This window comes from Strix aluco, chromosome 20, assembly GCF_031877795.1.
Source record: "Strix aluco isolate bStrAlu1 chromosome 20, bStrAlu1.hap1, whole genome shotgun sequence".
Taxonomy (NCBI): domain Eukaryota; kingdom Metazoa; phylum Chordata; class Aves; order Strigiformes; family Strigidae; genus Strix; species Strix aluco.
In genome coordinates, this window is record NC_133950.1 from 11,087,881 (window position 1) to 11,103,341 (window position 15,461).

Below are 15,461 nucleotides of genomic sequence, written 5' to 3' on the forward strand. Positions count from 1 at the left end.
TGCTCTACATTTTAAGTCCCTGTAAATTCATAGGTGAGCTCTAACTAGACCTGTTGGTAGACCTCCCTAGTTCCTCAAACTTATTCTTGTATATAACTCTGTTTAAAGCTTCTTCTAATTAGAAAAGCAGAAAACATACACTTAAAAAAATTGGGATGGAAAAAATATATCCTAACAGGGGTATTTAATTTCTTTGATATGAAAGCTGCAGCACACATCACGCCCAACGATGAAATGAAAGGTCGTATTGTTAAGCAAAAAGTGGATGGGAACCATCCGTACTTTATCTTCTCATACTCAAATTGATGAACTTAAGTTAATACAGGTAGAGCATAAAAGGATAATATATCACCCAAGGAAAACAGTGTTTTAAACAGTATTGTCCAGCTAACCAAAGCCCACTGTCGGATGGATTCACTGAGCACTGCTCTCTAGCATTGGTTGGAATGTAGTATACAACTAGAACTAAAATATTGATTTCCCGGGTGCCCTTTATTACATGATATTTGGTTTGTAAAGGAAACTTTCTAAATATGGAATTAATCCCTGAGGCTGTTTTACCACCTTTTGGGCAGTATGGGCAGGACAGATTGTAGACCAAGAAGCACAATAAAACCATCAAAAGGTAGGGGATAAAACAATGCACGCCGTACATTGCGAACACACTCCTTTTGCTCCCGTTTTAATTATCAAAGAGTACCTGCAAACTACAGTTTAACAGATATAGAACTACACGTTCAGACTCTTGGTAAAATTCTATCAAGGTTTAATCAACCAACCAAGCTGCAGCATCTGCTTACTGCAACTTTACCAGCTATGGGTAACTATTCTTTGATTTTAACCTCTACTGTTTTTTTCCTTTCTTTCCAGAAGCCTAAAAAGAAAATTCTCATCTGTTTTCTTTCCAAACCCAAGATTAGTATACATGTGATGGATGAAATTAAAGATCATGTTTAGAATATAAATGGGACTGGTTTGGTGAATATGTTAAGTACACAACAAAGGGCATCCCCACATGAAGCCTTCAGAGAGAAAGAATGAGAGCATGAGAGTGCAAGCAAGCTTTAACCTTTCTCCCTCAGCACAATAATGAATTAATATTTCCTTAGAGACACTGATGGCCACACCAAGATGTTAACTTCAATCACAAAACGCACAGTATTTTCATGACACCAGAAAAGCTCTACACAAAGCAGCAGAGACCATCACCCAAGTACAGTAAGATAATGCAAAACATGAATTTGCTTAATTCAAAGAGCCTCAGCCCCATAATTAAGAAATCTCCTCTTTGGGTGCCACCCATGCTCAAACAACCCTCTCAATAAAAGGAGAGCCAAAAAAATGAAATAAACGTGAAACCAAATTGCTAGCCAAGGCTTAGAATCTCCATACAGCTCTTGACAATTCTTAAGTCTTTTAGATTACTTTCCTAAATATGATAAAATAGAAAGCAAGCGTAGGAGAATCGATTCTCCTAAATACCGCCGATATCCCATCTCCCACCACTAAGTCAATGCTCTGATACAGACCATCTTTCTCTTATACTTGTTCCTATTCACCTCTTCCTTGCTCTCAACATGAAAATATTATCTTACAAACTCCAGAGGGGGTGAGCTATGGTAGCAACTAAAACAGCACACAGATTTAACGTCAAGAGACTTTCAAAGGTGAAGCGCTTTACTGAACTATGCAACGCAAATAAAAGCAGACCAATAATCTGATCCATCAACTATCTCAGGTTGCTTCACAGAATATGTGGGGACATAACTTCTCACTCACACAGATTAAACTGTTTGCTCTCTCAGTATCAATGTCACGCACCATAAGAAGAGGTCGGAAATGTATTTTTAAGAGTGGATGCTATGGGTCAGGTAGTACAGCTGTAAATTTGTCAGGCTGCAGCAACGTGAATAGCAGAACTGCAGAACATTCCTTTGGCAGCACGTCCCAACCTGCAGGATTCCTGCAGCTTTTCCGGATTGCTGAAATTCATCTTCTGTCTCTTTGCCTTGGAACAGATGCCCGTGAAAGCTGCCGGGAGCCTCCTCCTTGCCCACTTTCCATTTCTGTTATCCTGTCCTTTCCTATCTGCTCTACTTGCATGCAACTTAGCCCCCCATTCCTTCCTCTTCTAACATCTGTGGGGTTTTTTTTATGGTCTTTCCAATCATTCCATAACATCTCCACTTGTGATGTCCCTTTTTCCTTCTCTGGTCACCTTTTCATACACCTTGGGAGTTCTGTCGCTGCAAATTCAAACTTGCAAAGGTGAATAAATCTAGTTTTCCTCCAAGCAGTTCTCCTTTTCCCCCTAATCTCTACTAAAGCACTGAGAATGACACACTGTTCTCCATCACCATCCCCTCATCCCATTATGTCCTACAATATTTCCCAACTGTACACCATGAAAGCCAAGCTTTGGTTATTTAGACAAAACTGACAAATAACAAAGCTAATAATCTTGCAATAGCTAGGTGATTTTAATACTCCTTCCATGACAATGGCTGAATCCTGTAGTTTGCTAACATTAATAAAGAAAAAAAGACAGATGTAACACCAAAGCAGAATTTCCCAAATATTCAGGTACCTATAGCACAATAAATTTTCAATTGTTTTCAAAGAGAAAAGCCTACTCTGTCACAAATTGGAGAAGCTGAAGGATGCCTCTCCATGCACAGCTTTTTCTTCAGATAATGTAAAGTCTCCATATGAAGAATACAGACTGGAAGGATTCATTTCACTGCTAAGCAACAATACACAGAGGTCAATAGCTCTGCAAACTCCAGATCTCTAGTTTCAGCAGAAGAATGTTGTGATGATTTGCCTTGGAAAATGGAACAAGTTATATCCTCTACATATTTCCAAACTATGCAAAATGATGGGTGTGGTGAGGAGTACCAGAGAGGAAGGCAGCTATTAAATCACCTTACCTGTAGCTCTGACACGTAATTTGTTGTTTTTAATATACTACATAGTTTCTGGAGTTTTATCTGGCACAAACACAGGAGATGCTCTCTATCATCTTACCTTTGCTGCGGTACAAGTATCTTCCAAATCTGATGTTAAGGTAACAAACAATTCCAGCTATCACCTCTCAGTAGCCGAGAACTGCCTAGACATCTCCTGCAATACACATAGCGACTGAGTGCTTGAAGTAAATCTGGTTAGCCATCAAATGCCTCTGCCAAGAAAAGATGTAACAACTCTCTAGTTTCTTTAAAATAAAGTCTAGAAAGTTAACACTTCATGTTCCTCCACTTGCAGTTAAGATGCTGCAAGCTTCTGTATTGAATGCTCTCCTTCCAAAGGATTTGTAAGCCAACAGAAAAGCTCATTTTGCGAATACTACCCACAGGCTTTCAACTTTGGAATAAATAAGGCGTTAATGTATATTTTTTTAAAAAGACTCACACCTTTGCATCAGTGTCTATCTGCACTTACAGAGTTATCAGAATATCAGCTGAGGTCTCAACCGCAATTCAGAATCTCCAAAAAGATGGACAAAACCCCAAGGAAACCTGAAAAAGCAGTTACAGATTGACTCCCCTCCCTAGAAACAAATACCTAGGTTTCTTCCACTCATGCAATACATTGCAACAAGTAAAGCCATGCTGACAGCCTACAGGTCCCTTATAAATAGGAAATGTTCTCTGCAAGTGAAGCAACAGACCTGGATGAGGGACATTTGTGTTAGGATCCTGACTGACAGGGAACTTGCACTCATCTCTCTGCTTGCCAGGAGGTTAGCAAGAGCCAGTTAGAGTTACCACCACATAAAAATCACACCAATAGATATATTTAGTCATTGCGGTTCAAGGAAAACGATTGCTTGCACTGAAAATAAATTTAGCAATTGTTTCCAGTTTCTGCTTTTTCACTGACTAAGGCACAAACCAGCTGCTTCACATTCCAGCAGACTTCAGCTGTCTTTTTTCTCCACTCCTTGTCCACTTCCTTCTTACAACTGCTAAGACCATCTCAGTCTTGCAGCAGTTATCCCGCAGGCTACATTTCTGAACATTCGTCTTGAAGCTATGCAACAGAACACCTGTCAAACCTAGGACTACTTATAAAAACCCACAAAATTCTGCTCTTTGTGCTATTTTGTAGCAAACACTAGTGATCATCTTGTACGCGTATTTTGCCTCCACACAAAACTAGACTGAATTGTTGATGCTTTTTAAACAAGTTACAATAAAACACACATGTGATGTCACTGTCTGAGCAGCATATAGTAGGAAACACAGTAGGTGCTAAAAGCCCAAGTAAGGAAGAATTGGAACTGAATTGCCTTTAGGGTTGTGAAGTGAGTCTTTAGAAGAGTTTAGTTTCCAGATTCCAGGACAAGACATTCCACAGACAATTTTTACTTCATCTGAAAACCATCAGTAGAGCAGCACTTACACTCACCAACTGCAGAAATCCAAACCTTAAAGCCCTCACTTATACTGAAGAACGTGGTACAGTGGTGAATGCACAACTGAATCGAGAAGAGTTCTGCAAGTAAGTCACCTAAGCATAGCTCAGACAAAAAGAAACTGCACACAACTATACAGGTGTAAAGAATATGCAGGAAAACTTCCACAGGATGATCCAAGGGATGATGACAGTTCAAAATATATCCTCCCCAAAAATAAGATCCCCAGGAAACTTCACATTAATACAAAAACATTCACAGATGCACAATTCAGAATCACATAAACCGGTGCGAAGGACTCTGGACAAACATTAAGTTCCTATAAAGATGGAAATAATCTGGCGTCCTGAATGGTTTCTTCTATTTTGCCATTTTCCTTAAGAGCAGAGTTCTCCTGGGACTACCCCTAGATGTTTATACCACCAATACTAAAGGATAAAACTTCAGAGATGAATTTGCTTATCAGGCAAATGCTCATGAGTAAAAGGTGAAGACAACAGCATTTTCAGTCTGCTGGGAATAACTACATCCAGTTGAGTCCTGAGCAGAACGGAGATAACTGACTGCACTGCAGGTAGCTAACACTTGAAACAGTTATCTCAACCTTCAGCAGACAGCTATTGAAAAAGCAAGCTTACAAGGAATATGAAAACCCTGCAAGAAATTACAAGATTAAGATTGAAAACATTCAGTAAAAAAAAAAACCTTCGAAGTATGGCACCCATATGTTCTTTGGTTTTAATAAAGGGCATTCTTGAATGGACCTGCTTCATGGAAGAGCTTTTGTTTTAGACCTTATTCTCCCTGAATGATGCAGAATAGTTCAATTCCCTGGAGCACGTAATCCATCAGGTAAATAAATACGGGAATTCATGTATTGCCATGGTAACAGGAAACCCAAGCAGAATCTGTGACCTTCTCTACTCTTTCTTGGCATCCCTGTTTTGGATTTTAGATCAAAACTATCAGACTATCTAAGGTGAGGCAAATGCTTTCTGAAAGTAAAGATGCAAAGTCACAGTTCTAGAGTAAAAAAACCAATGTTGGATGCCATTCCTTCTCTTCAAGTCAATGAGGGTTCTGCTTTGAAAAAGTATTTGCAAGTCTCCTGGCTGGAGCCTAGCAAGACAGGAGGTCTAATACTAGTGAAAACAAAATATGCCATCTTATTCTACATTACCAGATGGCTCCCCTTCACTCCAAAGCAGTGCCCTGAATTGCTCTACAGTGACCCTTCTGGAGGGAGCCTTGTCCGCGCTTCCTTGGTGGACAGGATGGTAGCTGTTATCTCTAATCATTTATTATTGTTTTTTATTAAATGCCAACAAGGTGTTTCATTTAAGGACCCAGGGAGCAGATGTATGTAAGATCTCTAGGGATCTAACCCTGTAAGGCAACACTTTTGTTCCCATCAGCCTGACTAGATGGACATGAGTCAAACCAAAACCCAAGCCCATTCCAAAGTTTGTCAAGATGGCTTGTAAATAAAATAGGCTGTTGCCTGATAACAACATCATGGGTTTTGCATGTATTTCCGTTCCCATAAGAAAAAAAACAAATTCAAACGTACACAAATACACGGACCTTAGACCTCATAGCATTTGTTTCATGAGTCTGTATCCTTTGTTCTGCTACTGTATACATTTTGACAAATATTACCCCAGAATGACTGTGGTATTACAGACCGTGTTTATGCGGTGACGCTATTAACTGGACTGTTTGTATCAATCAGAAGTTCAAACACTCAGACGTGGTGATCAAGACTGTATGGCACTGAAACAGCTGGTTTCCAGCCCTCTTTCCCTCCCCCTCCCCTCCGGTGTATATTTGGCCTGGATTTCTTTTTTTTAAATACCCTTCTTAACGAAATGAAAGTACAAGCAGTTGAAAGAAGACAGTTTCCCAGATCAACAGTTTCTCTTGTTCAGCAAATCATCACTACGATACACACGCACGAGACAGAATGCCTCTGCATCAAGGCTTCACCCATTGCATCTTCAAAACTACATTTACAGCACTGACCTGGGGATGGATCCTGCATGATGTCTTGAGTTCTTCAATGGGAGTTCAGTGTGTTGCAAGGTCGGGTCTCTAGGTTGCGCAGCGTATGATTTTTTGTATGGTATTTTTGGCCTTTCTGTTCTATTGTTTATGGAACCACACTGCGTTTGTGTGTGTCTACAGAGTCATCTTCCCGCGTTTGAACTCTTCACGCTGCTTCGCTGGTGTGGAGTTATATTTACTATTCTCACAGGGTTATTTACTGCACGCGAATAAACAAAACGTGATCACTTATTTATACATCCGTAATTACTGTCTACAGCGCTATCAGCATTTACTAAAATCCCAAGCCAAATTCACCTCTAGCATAAACAAGTGGCAATTATTTCAGAGCTGGCCCCAGGTCTATATATGCTGCTAACACCTTCCTTACTCGGTTACCCGCTTCCCGGACAAACAGTTGCAGCAATATACCAGTAAGCATTGAAAAGACATAGCCAGAATCCCAAAGCAAAGCGTTATATTGCGATACTATGTAAGGGATCGTGCATCAGATTAACCTATGGTATTTCTGGAGTAACATTTGTCCCATGATGTGATGCACACTTGTTAGACAGTAACTAAGCGCCGAGAGCTGGAAACATGCCTACGTACTGCACTTAAAAGCCGGCTGCCAAGCAGCCAGTCTGCTCATCCCTGGAGGCTGCTCCAGAACCCGTACCACAGGAGAACATATTCGCATACAGTGAAGCGCAGAAGCCAGAACAAACCAGGATCGAATGATCAAAACCAGAAAGCACGGCTACCAGCTTTACTCCTTTGAAACAGGACTCTTCCCTAAATCGGTGGCTGCTGTCCTGGAAAGCCTGAACGCTGTACTTCACACAGCCAGACTCAGACTGCTACCCTACGTTCCCCTGTAGGAAGCTGCCTAGCTATTCCTTACAATGAAAAATACAAACCAGCATTGATTTTTCTCTGCTAATTAAATGCAACATAATTAAACTAAATAACTTCACTGCTTGATTTGCAAAACACTAATTGAATCTTTAAACATACTGCTCCCGCTACACAGAAAAACATCTAAAGTGACAACTGAGAACCAGACACGACTCCAGAAGCACAGAGAGACAATATGATCCGTGCTTGAGCGTTTCCTTGTGAGGGCTGAAGAGATCTCAGCAGCCTCCCCCCCTGGCTCTGGCTCTAGGCGAGCACCCCGGGCTGAGGGGAGAGCTTTGCAAGATAGGAAAAAATGAGCAAGTTCCCTCTGACATTTGCCCACGGACTCATCTTTTCTGATCTTGCACAAACACCAGAAGAGGAAAGTTGGAGAAGTTGCAATTAATCATTGCGTGTAGGCCCCAAAGCGTTGCAGCGCCCCGGCTTTGCTGATGCTTTGCTACATGGAGAGGACGGCAGGGGTGCGGGAAAATAAAATAAAATTTAGAAAAAAGGGTACGGGGGAGGGGGGAAAGGAAAAAGCAAACAAGACAAAAAGCCCGACCCAAACGGCGCCCGGGCAGCCCAGGACCACCCCCTGGCAGCGCGGCGGCGGGGGCGCCGGGCAGAGCATCCCCCCGCCGCCCCGGGCCCAGCCCCGGCCCCGGCCTTGACAGGAGCCTCCCGCCAGCCCGGGGCGCCGAAACCCGCGGGGCGGAGGGGGGGGCCCTGCCCGCCTTCCCCCCCCGCCCCGCCGGGCCGCGCCAGGCCCACGGCCGGCACCTCCGGCACCTCCGGCGGGCCGCGGCGGCGGCGGGGCGGCGCTGAGGGGAGGGCGGCGAGCGCGGCCGGCCCGGCGGGCTCCCCCCGGGCCTCCCGCGGCGCCCGGCCCCGCTCACCTGCTTTCTCGATCTTGCCGGACATGTCGGAGCCGGGCTCGGCGCTCAGGCCCTGCCGCGCAGGTAGCCGGCGGAGCGGCCGCGGCGCGGGGCTGCCAGCCGCCGCCGCCTCCCGCCTGCTACCGGCCGCGATCCGGGAGAGGCGCTGCGCGGCGGCGGCGGCGGCCTTGTGGAGCTCCGGCGGCGGCGGCGGCGCAGGCAGCGCCCGCCCCCCGCCCGCTCCGCCGGGCCGTGAGGGGAAGAGGCGGCCCGGGGGCTCCCGCCGCACACGCGCCGCCCCGGGCCGCAGCGCCGCCTGCCGGCCGCGCCGGGGAACCGCCGCCACGGCCCAGCGGGCGGGGCGGGGCGGGCAGGGCCGCGGGCAGCGCCCCGCGTTCCTCCGGGCGTGCCGAGGGCGCCGGCACCGGGCAGCGGCGGCGCCTCAGGGGGGGCCCTGTCAGGGCCCGGCGGCGCTTCAGGGGCGGTGGCACTGGGGACAGGCGGTGCCCTCGGCAGTGCCCCCCCCCCCCCGCCCCGGAGCGCTGGCGGGGCCGCGGCGGGTGCTGGCGGCCCTCGCAGGGGAACCCTCGGCCCTGGCGCCGGAGCGCGGCGGGACAAGGAGCGGGACTCGGGAGGCCGCGGAGCCCCGGGCAGCGCGGCGGGGACCAGCGGGCTGTTGTGGGCCCAGCTCCGCTCCCCGGGCCTCCGCCGAGGGGATGCGGGAGACCCGAAAGAAAGGGACGTCTCCAGGGGCAGGCCTGGCCCTCTCGGGCGGTTTCCCCCCAAAATGCGATCCTGTGTACGCGGGTCTGGGGAGAGCTGGGACCCGCTGCCCTGCGCTGCCCAGGGCACGTCCCGCCAGCGCTCGTGGCCCTTCAGAGACTCGTCAGGTCTCGCCGGCGCGCTGCGTTGCTCCGAATTTGCTACTACAGCAGAATCTTTCTCTTAGAGGAGTCAGCAGCAAAATTACAATTAACCAAAGGGGAACAAGGGTGGGATTCGCGCAAACCTCCATGTGGTTTTTTTACTCAGACTGGACACGGATGCTGCTGCTGCAGAGCATCCTCGCAGCACCCTACAGAATCACACAGAATCACCTCGGTTGGAAAAGCCCTTGAAGCTCCTCCAGTCCAGCCATGAACCTCACCCTGACCGTTCCCAACTCCACCAGATCCCTCAGCGCTGGGTCAACCCGACTCTTCAACCCCTCCAGGGATGGGGACTCCCCCCCTGCCCTGGGCAGCCCATTCCAACGCCCAACAACCCCTTCTGCAAAGAAATCCTTCCTAAGAGCCAGTCTGACCCTGCCCTGGCGCAGCTTGAGGCCATTCCCTCTTGTCCTGGCGCTTGTTCCTTGGCTCAAGAGACTCATCCCCCCTCTCTGCACCCTCCTTTCAGGGAGTTGTAGAGGGCCATGAGGTCTCCCCTCAGCCTCCTCTTCTCCAGACTAAACCCCCCCAGTTCCCTCAGCCGTTCCCCATAAAACATACAGACACCCCACATCCAGCACACGCAGCAGCCTCGGCTAATGTGAGTCCAGGTTGCCCAGCAGCGCTGCTGGAAGCCCTGCAGCAGCCGCAGACAAGCACTGCGCTCCAGCTCCCGGCTGCCCTACACCCAAAGCTCGGGCTTTGCCACCCTGGCCTACACGCTTGTTTTAATTTGGGCCCAGGAAGCGGTGGCTGATCTGCTCCCTGGGGAGAAGTGGGTTCCCTCTAGTGGGAAGCGACAGCAGAGCTGGTGGGGATGGCCCTAGGCAGCAATAAAAGGATTATGGTCCTATTTGAAAATTAACTCATTTCTACAACTTAATTAGGGACAAATGTCACAGCAGTACCTTGACTTGCAGGTAGTGCCCTGTGCTACAGGCCAATAAATCTCTGAAGCCTGGTGAGCAGTCAGAGGCTGTTTACTTCCCCGTCTATCAAATAAATCATTCACGAGGCTGCTATTTTTGTAAGCTTTACACACAACTTCTAAAGTGAATTCATCAGCTTGTTTAAACATCTCACACACCTGGGGCTGTGCAGAAGCTAGTGGAGGAAATCTCTTAAGAGGGAGAGTATGCATTCTTCTCTTCTCATTTTTTTTTTGGGGGGGGGAAAGGTTTGTGGAGAGTTCCTCAGTGCATTTGCTTCATAAATCTAAACAAAAAAGATTTTGGGACAGATTCTTCTCTCGCTTACACAGGTGTGAAAGGTGGCTGTCTTGTAGCCACGCTGAGCTGTGCTGACTCACGTGTATTAGTGAGCGATAGTAACTAGGAGCCGTAGCGGGTGATGCTAATGCGAGCAGACCCGACTGTGAGTACACACAGGAAGCAGACAGATGAAGTAAGAAGCTGCTATTCTTACACCCTCCGTTTTCAGACTTGGACAAGGAAGAACGAGCATGTGTGCAATAATGTGCAAAATGAACAGAACAGCTACTAAACTGGAAGGTCTTTTCATAGTCTCTGATATAAAAAGCCCCGTTCTGCCCATGATGTATTGCCTTTGCGGGATGCTGGAGTTTCTCTTGTGCTTTCTGCATTAAGATGTAACTCACAACACCGGAAAAACCTGATGCTTCTAAATATCCCGTTGAGTCGACTGGGGAAAAACGCCCTAGAGCTGAATGTGTTAGTGTGAATGTGGTGTTGTGGACAGAGCCGGGGCCAGGAGAGCGGGAGGAGTGCTGTGAAGAGAGATGGGGCTTTTCATGCTATTAGAGCAGCATGAGATCCTGCGGGGATGTTTCTTGCTGCAAGCTGGGCAGAGAGGAAAGGGGATGATGGTAGCTGGCTACCTTCAAGAGGGAGCAATTCTGAAGCACCCTGCAAGGAGCCAATTTTTCAGGTGTCGATGTTACATCAGAAAGGAGAAGAATATGTCGGGTCCTGGTACTGATGTGGATACCTGCTTTGTTATCAGATGAGAGTGCAGTGCTAAAGTTCACCTAGCAGCAAGAGGCATGCAAGGGGGGCAGGCAACAAGTGGAGCCTCCTTCCCCAAATGTTTCTTTGCTGGGAGAAACTACCTGGCAGCAAACCTGCCAGCTACAGCCGTCAGGTCTCCCCATGCAAACCCCTCAGGCTGAGTCTGCTTCAGCCTTGTCCACCTGTGCTGACAGCAGCTAGGTAGGGCCAACAGGCATAAACTGCAGCCCCACAGGGTCATTTCCTGCAGTGAGTCACTGAATTTTACAGTTGACCCACTGGACGAGGGAAATTATGCAAGAAATGCCAACAAAACTATTGAGACGTGCAATTATAAAAGAGCTCTCCTGCCCTCTAGTGCCCTCCCCTCTCCCGAGCGGCTTCTCCCAGCCCAGCCGTTGCTCTCCTGATCTCCTCCGGCTTGTGGGACCGGGGCTGGGGAGATGCAGTGTCTGTCCCTGCAGAAATGCCTGTTCACTCCCAAACACTGCTGTCCAAGTGGGTTTCAGTAGCAGGGAATAACTGGGATTACGCAGGGAAATGCAATTTAGCCAACTACCTTCTTGCACGGTGGTTTCTGGGCCAGCATTGGCCTTGATAACGTTGCTGGTCAGTGTGATTGTAATTTGGTTAAGACACAGCCAGCTCCCTGTAAAGACCTTATTCAACATGCACAAGAATCCCCAAGTGACAGATATCCCACAGTGACCCAATGTGCCCCTGCCACCCCACGCGCTCAGCCATCGGGGTGGAAAGCTTTGCACTGGGAAGAGGTGAAAAAAATTTAGTGGAAGCAAACTAAAGCAAAAGGACAAGATTCTCACCTCCTGTTAATGGATGCAACTCCTCTGAGGTCTTCAGTGGTGGAAAAAATAGTAGTGAGATGCCAGCATATGGGGGAAGAGAGGAATTGTTCAGGGAAGAATAAGATAGCATGATCACCAGGGACAGGCTCTGGGTGAGAGACTCAGAGGAGCGATGCAGAAGGGGACAGAGCTGGGAGCTGAAGTAGGCAAGGACAGAGCTTCTGTGTCAGTCCCCTGGAAAAATATATATGTGATGTGGGCTGCATCAAAGTTCGTATGAGCAAAAAAGCACAAATGGGGGACCTTGATTTTGGGTACATCCCGACTTTCACCTCCTTGAGGCAGCCTCAGTGTTTTGCAGGGGTTTTTGGTACAACAGGTGACAGTACGAGGCTGGTGGGACAGACCCTGGCGTGCTACGTGCTGGAGCGAGACACAAGCTATTATTTGGAAAGCTGGTGGTCTGGGCAGATGGGGCAGGTGGAGATGTGGTTTCCCCCCCGATCTGCGGCCGTGGGGATCTCACCCCGCACTCGCACACTGCCAAGCCCCGGGGGGGGGAATTTTCTCTGGTTCAGCCACTCTGAGACTTGACTGACAGGACTTGCTTTCTACCAGCGTTTTCCTTTAAAAAAAGGGAAGTTTGGGTGCTGACTCTAGAGGGCAGCATATGCCGGCACATGGGGCTGGGGGGGGCTGCGGCGCTGACACCCCCCTGCGCCCTCCACCCCCTCCGGTGCGAGGAGGAGAAAAATATCCCGGCCCTGGTTATCCCGGGGAAGCAGCCGTGAGGATGTTCACGCTGTCCTGTGAGCGTCTGAGCACAGAAAACGGGGACCTGGAGACAGGGAGACACCAGCATGGGCAATGAGGGGGTTCATCTCTGTCTGCAGGTGGGACATCCCAACCCTGAACCACCTTGGTCCCTTCCCTGCCTGGTCACAGACTTTTTGGTTTGGTTGTTTTTGGTTTTTTTCGTTCCCCAGACAAATCTTCAAAGGGATGAGGCACCAAAACCAAACAGGAAAGACTCAGCTCAAATTCCCACCTGCTGCCTAGCCTCTGCCAAGGGGCAGCCGCAGAGCCCTGCCTTGGACCCATCGCTGGCTTCAGGAGACCAAGACCAACAGATCCTTTGGCTGCTTGAAATGTGTCGCTCAGTGTTTCAGGGCTCCCCATCTGTAAAACGCAGCCAGCCATGCAGGTAGGAGAGACGAGACCCAACAATGCTTAGGTCACTGGGGCTAGGTGGTTTAACCAGAAAAAAATTTAAAAAAATTGCACTTTCAGGTCTGTTAATGTGGCAGCTTAAAGTGAAGCTCTTTGATGTCCCTCTCTTAGTCTTGTGAAGTCCCTCTCTTAGTGAAATGAAGTAAATAGGAAAACATTTTTTGGCCTTACACTGCCACGGGAGGATGAGGCGGATCTGAGGAGGAAAGCTGAACTCCAGGCCCTGGGATTATTAAACAGAAAAATGGAGAGAGAGAGAGATTAACAACTTTTGACAACCCCCTTGTATATTTAAAGTAATTAGGAAGGTGAGGGTGGAAGGAGAAAAGGCTATAAAGGTTCTTTCTCTGGCTTAATCTTATCCCTCTTCTGGGGATTATATTTCACAGTGGAAGAATAAGCATGTGAATCACCACAAAAATATATATTGGCTAACACTGAAGGGAGAGGCTAACAAGCCGTCTGGTACCCCAAGGTGTTTCTGTCAGCACTTCCTTAGTGGTCAGACGTCTGGCTGTCCTTTCACCTCGCCACGTGCGGAGGCTCACATCAATAGCTCATCCTCTTGGGGTTTATTTAGTGACAGGTAATTCAATAAAGAACTTTGCTGTGCATGGTTGGAGCTCAGCTGCTGACTTCACTGACCAAATCATATGTCCATCCTTGCTGTCCCTGAGGAGCAAAAGCAGCTCCGAGCAGCGACTCTGGAGCCTGTCCTGACTCGTGTGCTGTGGATTATCTGCTGGCTCTGGAGTCTGTGTTGCTGAAGAGGAAAGGTGGGAAGACCCCTCTTTGCTTTCTGAGCCCAGGGAACTGTATATCCTGGGCAGTCCTTCCCACTTGCAAATTCTGAGGGCATCTTCCCAGAGACACAGGTGGTCCCAAGTCCATCCCCCTGGGATGGCTTGAACATCAGCTAGTGCCACTCTGCATCACAGAGACTGTAGGCAGGCACTGTACCTGGAGCTACTGAGTTAAATGAAAAAAACAAAAAAGGAAAAGAAAAGGTGGAGATTTTTCTCAGACCACCAGCTGCTGCTGTTGCAAAGGGGATGGGCTGAGTGGCATTTCCCTGTGTCACAGTGGTTCACTGGCAGCAAAACAGAAAGAGAAGTAACTCAACCCACTGAAAACATCACCTGTGTGTTTGCCCACAGCCAGTGGCCACAAGGTCATTTTCCACAGACAAGTGACCCTTCCTGCCTCACACTACAGAGCAAGCAGAAGTTGAAGGTGACCCAAGTCACTCCCTGCAGGAAAGAGTGAAACCAAAATGAATCAAAAAAGGAAATCAGAATCAATATTCCAAAGTCAAATAATCAAAATTGTGTTATGGAAACAGAGGTCACCCAGAGAAAAACGTAATCAGACATGACAGCCCAGCTCTGATTTCCTCTCTCTGCCAATCCCGGGTGGGGAGACCTTGTGCCCAAGCCAAAGTGTCACCTGCCCACGTTACCGAAGCACCATACGGTTCGTACAGCTGACAGCAGATGCACAGACCTGGAGGGATGGGGGACAGAAACCTGAGGGAGCTGGGTGAGATGCAGAGGGTCGTCGTTTGAAATAGCAGAGGTCTTGGAGGGCAGGAACGAGCCGTGTTGGCAAACTCACCTGGGGAGCTCAGCACTGAATAAACGAGGCTGTGGCAGGTCAGGATTGAGATGTGCTGCATCCTGAACATTGCACGAGAGCAAAGGATCCAGGCTTGGGAAACGCAGCGCTCCCGCTGAGCCGTGAGCGGCACCGGCACAGAGGATGTGCACGGGAGAGAGGGGACGCGTTTGCTTGTGGAAGGGCATTACTTTCAGTGCAGAAAGCTAACTTGGGGCAGGCATTTTCCCCTTTTGTAAAAGGGCCCTTTCACCTTTGCAATTAGGCAAGAAAGGCACAGACTCCTCTGGACCTCATTGATGAGAACAGCAGCCAGCCTGGCAGCCGGTGCGAAGATGAACCAGTGATTCTCACCCAGCCCCTCCGAGGTTCCTTTCAGAAGTGTGTGGGGTGATGAGCTGCAATGTCTCGTGCAAGTCTCTGTTTTGGCTCTTTGGTCCCTGAAGGAGGGGCTGGCCCACCCCCACGCCGCTTCCATTACACCGCACAAGTCCCAGCTTGCATACATTTCAGACAGCATTGTAAATGTGGGGCACGTAGCCCTGATAATGATGCAAACTTCAAACCATTATTTCTCAGCCCAGAGCGCTTCTCTTCGTCGTCAAGCCAGTGCTGATGGGTTGTTTAGTGTAGTTTTTTTCCTCCTTCCCTTTTTT

General features: G+C 48.3%; 1 protein-coding gene across 8 annotated transcripts in view; it reads right to left on the minus strand.

The window, feature by feature from the left end:
* The window catches only part of RAPGEF1 (Rap guanine nucleotide exchange factor 1), an 89,249-nt gene extending 80,783 nt beyond the window's left edge, over positions 1-8,466 (minus strand). For 7 of the 8 annotated variants that reach the window (XM_074845842.1, XM_074845841.1, XM_074845839.1 and 4 more), the window contains exon 1: positions 8,260-8,466. In XM_074845842.1, the coding sequence (XP_074701943.1) occupies positions 8,260-8,284 (25 nt within the window). In that variant the 5' untranslated portion in view covers positions 8,285-8,466. Of the gene's footprint in view, positions 1-6,439; positions 6,681-8,259 lie in introns of all 8 variants that reach the window. The other variant, XM_074845837.1, reaches the window with a different exon arrangement.
* Between the last annotated feature and the right edge of the window lie 6,995 nt (positions 8,467-15,461).